The 9793-nt window shown below is 59.5% G+C and overlaps 1 protein-coding gene across 1 annotated transcript; it reads left to right on the top strand.

The window, feature by feature from the left end:
- Positions 1-1465: 1465 nt before the first annotated feature.
- Positions 1466-2962, top strand: FOXD2 (forkhead box D2; the record flags this gene model as incomplete). The annotated part of the gene is made up of 1 exon (XM_081087666.1): positions 1466-2962. The coding sequence occupies one exon, from the start codon at positions 1466-1468 to the stop codon at positions 2960-2962; it is 1497 nt and encodes a 498-aa protein (XP_080943792.1).
- Between the last annotated feature and the right edge of the window lie 6831 nt (positions 2963-9793).

Raw genomic sequence — 9793 nt, 5'->3', positions numbered from 1 at the left:
TGAGATGGGCCCAGTCTGAGCCGGTGCTACTCGTTGCTGGGTTCCTGGTGGGAGACCACGCGGGGAGAGACAAGCCTAATGAGATGGAAAGGAACCCAGCTGGCGAGAAAAAGGGCACAGGACCAGCCCGTGAGAGATGAAGGCAGCACTGGCCCGGACTGCGGTCAGGGTTCATTGAAGAAGGTCTCCACGGCAGTCCTGCTGCCTGTCTGTAGAACCTACAAGTCCAGCTAGAAAGTTGGGGCGGGGGCGGGGGGCAGCCCTCTAGTGTGACTGGGGTTGGGGGAGAGAGGAAAACTGAGCCAGGGTTTCCCGGACCCACAAACAGACATCCAGGCAAATGCAAGGTTTCCGCAGAAGACGGAGACAAGGATTCACCGAAGGCGAGAAAGACACAGAATCACAACGGATCCTGAGACAGAAAAAGTACAGGCACACTCAGAGCTCAGGCGCGGACCGCGCTCCCGGGAATACGGGCGCCGCACAGAAGCGTGGGGGTAGGCTGGGGAGGGGGGTGACGGGCAGGCGGCGCACTACCTGGGTCGCCGGGGTACCATCCCCCGTTCGGAGTCCAGCGGCGCGGCGAGCGGAAGGTGGCGGGTCCCAGCCTTGCGGAAGAAAGAGACCGAGCAGTCGGAACCTCTCACCCCTCCGGCCCGAGGCCGAGAGCTCCAAAGTTTGCTCCTCGCGATGACTCCTGTGCGCCTTCCCTTGGGCCGGCAGCCACTGGGCTCCAGCGGCCCCGCTCCCGCGGCGTCCGTCCTGGCGTCTCGGGGCCCTGATCGCGCTCCATCCGAACTTCGGCCTCGGTGGCCCCGGCTCTGCCTCGGGGAGAGATGATGGGTGGGGGCTGTCGCCACTTCTTCTGGCTCTGGCTGGCACCCGCGTGAACCTTAATATCCAGGGGCTGTGCGCACTGAAGGCGGCCGCGGCTCCAGGGAACGGAGGACTGGCGGGGTCTTCGGGGACAAGGAGGACCCCACCTCCCGCCCGAGCGGAGCTCCAGCCGCGGCGGCTGTTGGTTCCCGCCGGGCCCCTCCGCGGAGCCACTCCGCCCGCCCCCTCCCGCCCCGCCCCACCCGCTCGGGGAGCTCCGCCCCCGGCGCGCGCTCTTCCGCCTTGGGCAGCCTCTAGGCGGGAGGACGAATTCCCCAGCCCCCCAGCACGGGTGGACCCGGGGCCGAGACTGGTTAGGGTGGAAGGACCCCTCAGCTCCTTCCGGGTGCAGGCCCCGCTCCGGCTCCCGGGGCAGCGGAGAGGGCCGCCAGTCGGGTGCCCGCCGAGAGGGGAGAGCCGCGGAGTTAGGCCACGAGGGGGCGCTGCGGAGCTGGGGGACACCCCTCCCTGTCCGCCTCAGTCCCCCGCCCCCTCCCCGCCCGCGCGCAAAACATACTCGCCCCAGAGGCAGCGCAGCGGAGCCGGAGCCGCGGCCGGAGCGGAGCCGGAGAACGGCGGCGGCGGCACCATGACCCTGGGCAGCTGCTGCTGCGAGATCATGTCCTCCGAGAGCTCTCCGGCCGCGCTGTCCGAGGCGGACGCAGACATAGACGTGGTGGGCGGCGGCGGTGGCAGCAGCGGTGGGGGGGAGCTCCTCGCCCGCTCCGGGCTCCGGGTCCCCCGGGACGCGCTCCCGAACGGCCCCGAGCCGCCCTCGGAGGAAGCCGAGGCGGACGCCGCCGAGGAAGAGGAGTCGGGCGGCTGCTCTGACGGCGAGCCCCGCGCTCTAGCGCCCCGGGGGGCGGCGGCCGCAGCGGGGAGCCCCGGGCCAGGCGCGGCGGCAGCCCGGGGCGCGGCGGGGCCCGGGCCGGGACCGCCGTCGGGGGGCGCGGCGACACGGAGCCCGCTGGTGAAGCCACCCTACTCGTACATCGCGCTCATCACCATGGCCATCCTGCAGAGCCCCAAGAAGCGCCTGACGCTGAGCGAGATCTGCGAGTTCATCAGCGGGCGCTTCCCCTACTACCGGGAGAAGTTCCCCGCCTGGCAGAACAGCATCCGCCACAACCTCTCACTGAACGACTGCTTCGTCAAGATCCCCCGCGAGCCGGGCAACCCGGGCAAGGGCAACTACTGGACGCTGGACCCGGAGTCGGCCGACATGTTCGACAACGGCAGCTTCCTGCGGCGCCGCAAGCGCTTCAAGCGGCAGCCCCTACCGCCGCCGCATCCACACACACATCCTCACCCCGAGCTGCTGCTGCGTGGCGGGGCGGCGGCGGCGGGGGACCCCGGCGCCTTCCTGCCGGGCTTCGCCGCTTACGGCGCCTACGGCTACGGCTATGGGTTGGCGCTCCCAGCCTACGGCGCCCCCCCGCCCGGCCCGGCCCCGCATCCGCATCCACACCCGCACGCCTTCGCTTTCGCCGCCGCCGCCGCCGCCGCCGCGCCTTGCCAGCTGTCGGTCCCCCCTGGCCGTGCAGCTGCGCCTCCACCCGGACCTCCGACGGCCTCGGCGTTCGCCGGAGCGGCCGCGGCTCAGGCCCCAGCGCCAGGGACGGGGTCGGGGCCGGGCTCGGGACCCGCAGGCCTTCCCGCCTTCCTGGGCGCAGAGCTGGGCTGCGCCAAAGCCTTCTACCCCGCGTCCCTGAGCCCTCCCGCAGCCGGCACCGCGACCGGTCTATCCACCGCACTCCTGCGCCAGGGCCTCAAGACAGACGCGGGCGGTGGTGCGGGCGGCGGGGGCGCCGGGGCTGGGCAGAGGCCTTCCTTCTCTATAGACCACATCATGGGCCACGGTGGCGGCGGGACTGCACCTCCGGGCGGAGGCGAGGGCTCGCCGGGATCGCCGTTCGCGGCGGCGGCGGGTCCTGGAGGTCAAGCCCAAGTCTTGGCCATGCTGACTGCGCCTGCCTTGGCTCCAGTGGCTGGCCACATCCGCCTCTCGCACCCCGGGGAAGCCCTCCTGTCCTCAGGGCCCCCGTTTGCCGGCAAAGTTGCCGGTCTCAGCGGCTGCCACTTCTGACCGCGCCGGGCTCAGGGCCACTTGGGCCCGCACTCAGCCTCTCCCGGCAGTTCCTGCGGTCCCCGCGGAACTCAGGGAGTCTATGCGTGAAGAGTCTCCAGACCTTGGGCCGGCGCGCGCGACTTGGCTCTGCGTTCAGAATACCGGCGATGGTTGGGACCAAGCGGGCTCCACCGCTCAGGGAGAGCCCGGGTCTCCGCGACGAGGTCGCAAGCTTTGATTCCATTCCAGTTTGAGCAGCAAGAGGGGAATGGGGGGAGCCTTCGCTTTTCCCCGGCCTCTGCGCCTCTGGCAGCCCCGGAAGAAGGCTTTCCCGGTGCCTTCCCAGGCCCTGCGGATCCCGCCAGAAACACCAACCGCGCAGAGAGGTCTTCCTCTCTGTATCTCCTTCAGTCCTTCCCGGACTTTGAGATCTTGCTTGTCCAATATTATAATTTAAAGACACCTATTATCTGCTTCGTACTTAAAAGAAAAAATTCAACTCCTTTCCTTGCTATTCTCCCAGGAAGTTCGTTCTCCCCGAAGCCTAAAGCTGTGTCTACACAGGTGAAGCTGAGCAGAGAGCAGAAGCGAGGTGTCTCCGAAATCCCTTGGAAACCGTGGGTCCCACTCCACTGGGGAGCATCCTTCCCCTTTTGTGTTGGGGTGCCTTTGAAGGAACATTTCCCCTTTCCCAGAGCTGGCTGGGTCCCGCCAACCAGGGCCAGCCGCCCCGTCAGCATTCTACTCTGTCCCAGGCCCTGGGATATTTATTATCGCTAAAGGCAATGAGTTTAGGGTGGGAGAGAAGAGTCTGAGTCAGGGACTGGAGAAGTGGGGGTGGGTGGGTGAGGGCACATCCTGTGGCAGGGGGTCCTGTAATTATGTGTAAATATCTGTACAGCCGGCTGCTATCTGTGTTCTCTGTCCACTGGGTGTGCATTGATTTAGACTTCTCCACTGTGGGGAGGCTGTGAAATCCTCTGATGGTTTGTGTGGAAGAAAAGAAAAATCTGTCTCCCTTTCCTCCCCATTGGTGTCAATTGAATAAATGTATGTGAACTCCAGCAGTCACCAGCTTTGTCTGCTTGCCTGCACTCCCCTTTTTACGTAGTCAGGGTTCTCCCAGAAGGCCCTCCTCCCCCCCACCAGCTTCCAGGCGGGCAGAGGTGGACTGAGGAAGGGTCCCGGGCAGCCCAGGCAGGCAGAAGAGGGCTTGGGCCATTGGGTGTGGGGGAAACTATGGCCTTGGCCTTTGCTGTTAATGGGCCAGGACGCTGGGAGGCCTGTGACCCCTCCAGTGCTTTCATTTTCGCTCTGGTCCAGGAGGGTTTCTGCAGAGAGGTTTTGTTTCAAATGCACCTGGGGAATCTCATCTTCTCTGAGTTCAGACTTTAGCGTGGGGCAGGTCTGAGTGCCCAGTACTTATGGACACTGTACTCATTAAGTACAGTTTCAGTGTCTGTGTCTCTTGATGCATTTTCTGCGTGCTTCTGTGTGTGGGGACTTTTAAGGAGCTTGTGATCTGTGTTTTGTTGTTCTTTTTAGGGGAGATGGGTAGTACTTCAGGATATCTGTGTTTTAATTTGTATGTGTGACCATGAACGTGTGTCTGTGGTCTTCTGTCACTGTCTATTTCTATGTCCCTAGAAGGAGAGAGGTGTCTGATGCCTCCGTAGCGCCTTCCTTGATCCACCCACGTAATAGAGTGAATGGCTTGAAAAGAGAAACTCCTCTCTTTCCCAGTCCGAGGGGATTAGAGGTGTGCTATGTGGTAGAGAGTCAGTGTGGTCATATTCTGTTAGGGAAAACCTCCTCAAGCCTTGACCCATGACTATAGCTGGAACCTATTGCTTGAGTGCAAAGCCATTGCGCGTAGGCTAGTGTCTTCCACAAGCCATCTGAGCCTCCAGTTCACTGCCTGCGCCTGGGATTCCCTGTGGCCAGACTGGCAAAGCATGTTGGGTTAGAGAAGATGCTTTTGTAGGTCTTTTCTCTTACATTCAACTAAGGTCAGAGGCGAGAAGGAGTGATATGGAGGTGCAAAAGAGGAAGTTCAGCCTTCACAGAAAACAGACACATGCAGAGGGAGAGGGTTTGCAGACAAGTGACAGACAGAGAAGGAAGAAGACAGATGGAGAGAACTTGAGAGGGGCAGGCAGGGAGCAGCCATACAGGTCTTTTTAACCAGATTCCTGGGCACTGACAATAGTAGGAAAGAAGGAGGAGAAAGTGAACAGTGCCCTATAGAAGGGGGTCAGGGTGGGAAGACTGCACAGGGCTGAGGGCGAGTGGTTGGGACTGCTAAGTCTCAGCCGCTTCCCCAGTGGAGGAGAGGCAAGGTCCCAGGTACATCTGGTAAACGCAGCCCCATCTGCTAGAGCTGAGGTGCCTCTCCGTCATCTTGTAAGACTGAGAAGTGGGGGGAAAATGAGTGCATGCGGTGGGCCATCGCCCCATGATTTTGTCAAGCAGTCCAGGAGAAGTAAGGCTAAACTCAGTGGTCACAAGAGGGGCTGACTGTGGATACCTGGATGCCCCTGGCTGGCTGCTTGGTTGATTTCCATTGCTGAGTTTGATTTCATTTCTTTTCACTTGAGGAAGGTTGAACATGACCGTGTGTTTGCCCACAATAAAGCACTTTGTGGCTTACACGATCCCATTTACCGTGAATAGGTCGCTTCCAGATATCAGTTTGGAGCTTCAAGTAAAAGTTTTATCAATTGGTGTTTCCTCTCTAGAAGAGAGAAAATCAAGTCAGCCAGAATTCATATATGATGATGGATAGATGAGATACTTCCACAACTGCTATTCCAAAAGAAGCAGCAAATCCTCCCAGTTTCCTCAATTTGTCTTTGTGAAAGTGTGTGTGAATTTATCTGACTGTGTTGCTTGGTGTCAGAGGGTCTGTCCACATCAGGAAAAGGCAGAGATAAGAGGATTGGGGACAGGATTGGGGACGAGTGAGACACGCCCTTTCAGGGGCTTCGGTGGAGCTTGGGACCTCAGACCCATGACTCAACCCGAGTTTCCCAGAAGGCCAAGTACAGGCCAGATATAATGGCTGAGTACTGGGGTCCAGAAAGAAGCCACCTGTGTCCAACTGGCCTTGACAAACATCAGAAAAAGATTGCTGAAAGATCTGTGGGCTGAAGGCAGGAGAGAAGGAGGGTGTTTTGAATCTGGGACCGCTTTGGGTTGTGTGGGCCGGAAACTTGTTAATTAGAAGATGGCAAGGACCCACCAGGGACCTGGACTGTGAGGAGAAGCAAGGAGAAGAATGAGGGAATTGCAGATTTGCCTGGTAGCATCCTCAGGCTCCCCACCCACTCCAGGCCAGACTGGCTGGTAAGTGGCTCCCTCCCAGCCTGTGGGTGCACAGGTTGGGTGTTCAGTGAAGGCCAGCCTTCGGGGAGGAGAAGCAGGCTATCCCACTTCCAGCAGCTCCTGTAGCTTACCCCCACTGCCTGGGTGGAGACAGCTGAGCCTCTGCCCCCGCAGACCCCAACAATCGGTGACAATAATAAGAAAATACCCAGGGAACACCTTCATCTCTCAAGGTGAGAAAAAAAAATGCTAAGAAATCAGCTTGGGGGTTCACAGAGTGCTGCCGAGCGGGCAGTTTAAAGGGGAAGAAAATTGGCGAATTTCACTGGTCAATTTCACTTCATTTCGTTCAATTTCGTTCAATTTCATTCCTTTTCATCCCGCGCCGGGAGGCCCCAGGCCACAAGGAAGGGGAGGGGGCCTTTCCGGGCAGAATTTCCCCCATCCTGCAGGTTTACTTTCTATGGCCGAGAATAGCCTTGCTTCTCAAACTTCGATATTCTTTCAGTTACGGCGAAGGGCAGTTGTTTTATTTTATTTTAGTGAAGGATATCTGGTTGGGGTGATGGAGGCACACCGGTGAGCCTCTTCTTCCCTCTTCTCTCTTGCAGCCCAATTAAAGCGGTGAATTCTTTTCACCGCCGATTCTTCCCCATCTTTTTTTCTCCCGGGGCACCCCGGACCACCCAGGAGCCGGAGTCGAGGTTGGGGCGGACACTTCCCCTCCAGATCCAATTTGTTCTCGCCACAGCAGGCGCGTCTTCGTGGTTACAAAGCGCTTTTTCCCTGATGACTTTTTTCCCCTTTTCAAAAACACTTCACTCTCTCCCCTTCAGCGAGCAACCCTCCCCAGGCCCGCCCCTCCTCCTTCTCCCCTCGGGTTTATTTAAACTTCGCCTCCTCCAGCACCGCCGCAGCGCGCACTTAATGAAGTTGAAGGCTCGGTGAGCCCGGGTGAAGAGGGGGTGGAATCTGTTGAAAGGGGCGTTTTGTGACACTGATTGCGGCGGGGGTGGGAGCGGTCGCGGACCAGACAATGACCGATCAGTCGGGTTTTCCACCGCGTCGGGTTAGGCGAATAAAGGCGCCGACGCTGTTTAAACGAGGGACCTTGCAGAAGAAAGGGAGAAAAGATTTCGAGTGTGGAGCGTGCCTCATAGGATTTTGAGCTTAGGAGGCGATGGGAGGAGGCAGCTCGCGTAGGGTCTTTACCGACCGGGTTCGGAATTTCTCTTGCATCCGGCCCAAAAGAAGCGAGGAGAGTTTGGGTTTGCGCCTAAATGACTCGGATACGTGGTTCAAAAGGTTGCGTAGGCTGGGGACCTGGAGATGCGTCCAGGAGGACCATCCAGAAGGATGAGACTCAGCTGACATTTGTCCTGGGGGCTGGCGATTTCTAGAGAAACGGTGGGCAGAGGTAGCGCAGGATACTTAAGCCTCCTAAGCTTTTTGTCTATGGGGCACCTGAGAGCAAAACAAATGTTAATTGGAGTTTTGGAGAGGAATTATTCTGTTCTTTAAGGTCGGCATAGACACGTATCAACATAAAACTGTAAGGGGGACAGAGGTTCCCAGCTCCGGTTTCGAGGACGATTTTTTCCGCCAGTTGGTGGGCGCGGCGCGGGGCGGAGCGGGCACCGCCTCCTGTCGTAGCGGAGCGAGCCTGGCGGCGGGAGGCTGCGGCGCGGCGGAGGCCGGAGGCTTCGAGGCTTCGGCAGCTGCGAAGGAGGGGACCTCTCTGGAGTCTGCGCCCCCGGGCTGGACAGGGCGCCGATGCCCTCGGGCTGTTGCCGACACTCTCGGAGCCCAGCGCCCAGCTCCGAGTCCCGGGTCTCTGCGGAGCGCTCCCTTTTCGCTGCACGCGGACTCAGCGGAAGTCGCTCGCCGGCCGCGCTTTACCTCTCTGGGTGCCGCAGGGGTCTGCGCCGGTGTCCTCCCCAAGGCCACGCCAGCCTCCTCGCGGTAATGTCGTCTTCCTGGAGGTCGTCTACAGGCTCTAGGGCTTGACCTCCTCCCCCGGTTTCGGCCTCTCCGCAGCCCAGCTCCTAGGCCGCGCGCAGCTCCGGGCCGGGGCGCAGCAGACCCGGGGCCACGGCGGCAGGCTGGGCGCGCGGAGCTGCCGCCACAGGGGTCCCGCGCGTTGTGTCGTGGGGAGCTGGGGCCTTCGCGCTCATTTCCCGAAGATGGAAAATCGCCTCAGGCTGGTCTCACCTTCGGGGCATTTCTGTCTGTCCATGTGCAGTTAGAAGTATATTTGGAATTGCGGTTGCACGGATCTTAGGACTGAAAAGAACGAATTATGGAGGTGGGGGGGCGCAAAACATTTAAATTCGTCTCTTTGATCCGTAAAGATCACGGAGGCCCTGAAAAGTGTATTTCAAATGATTTGTGTTGACACTGCCAGTGTGCGTGCGTGCGTGTGTGTGTGTGTGTGTGTGTGTGTGTGTGTGTGTGAGGGCCGGTACGGGAGTGGGGCTTATTGTCCCAATTAACTCGCGGGCTGCTTACAAAGGGGCCTTGCTTCTCTGCCCTCTCCCCCAGCAGGTGTCGGTGCCTTAGGATCCTTGCTTAGATGCCCCTCCCGTTCAGATGCAGAAGTGTCCGTCCGGCTGGGTTAGGGGAGCCCACCGCCCCTCCACCCTTGATCTACCAAAGCGTTGCATGCAGCCCTTCTCTAGGGCCTTGTGGGTTTGAGGCTCAGTGGCGAGTTCCATGCAAATGCCCCCATGTTTTTGAGCTATTCCCGCTGGCCCCGTCACCCCAGTCAAAGGGCAGCGGGTGAGGTTATCGCTTAAATTAGTCTCAGACGCAGAAGGCAGCAGTTTAGAGGGGCTTGAAGACCAAGGGCTCCACTTTCTGCTTACCAGGTTCAGATCTCACAGGGGGTCGGTTGCAGAGCGGAGGAGTGGATCCAAGGACCTGGGCTCTCCGTACAAGGAATTGGATCTCAGGGCTCCAAGCTCTGGTGGATGGGTTTTGTGCCCAGATCCCTACCTCTGCCCTCCCACCCCCTCTCCCAGCCAGTCAGGCTTTGTGGAGGCCAGACAGGCTGGGGGATGGAGGACCATTCGGAGTATCCTTTTGCAAACCCGTGGGTGGTTGGTATGGCAATGCAAGGGCCGATGGATTGAGAGGCCACTTCTGGGTTCTGATGGCCCCAGGGTGTACCTCTGGCCTCTGACCCGCACCTCGCACTTTGGTTTTCCTACTGATCATCTAAAGGGTGTGAGGCCAGCATTTGGGCTGTCTGTGTCCAAGGACAGTTTTCTCGTCTGAGAATTGCGTAGTAAGAATCAAACACGGGCGAGTTAATTTGCCTCTAGTCCTGGAGAGCTCTTTCCTCTCTGGCTCCTTCCTTCCATCCACACATATTTATTGAGCGCCTACTGTGTGCTAGGCATTTGTACTGGAGGTGCAAGCAGCAAACACCTGCCTCACCTCATTACCCGTGGTCTAACTCTGGAAGTTGAGAGCCGAAGCAAAGGCAAAACAACTGATTACCACAATATTTGAGGTAAAACAAAA

This window comes from Myotis nattereri, assembly GCF_964212035.1.
Source record: "Myotis nattereri genome assembly, chromosome: 3".
Lineage (NCBI taxonomy): Eukaryota > Metazoa > Chordata > Mammalia > Chiroptera > Vespertilionidae > Myotis > Myotis nattereri.
Note: the sequence above shows the minus strand (reverse complement) of the source record. Positions and strands in the feature narration are given on the sequence as shown.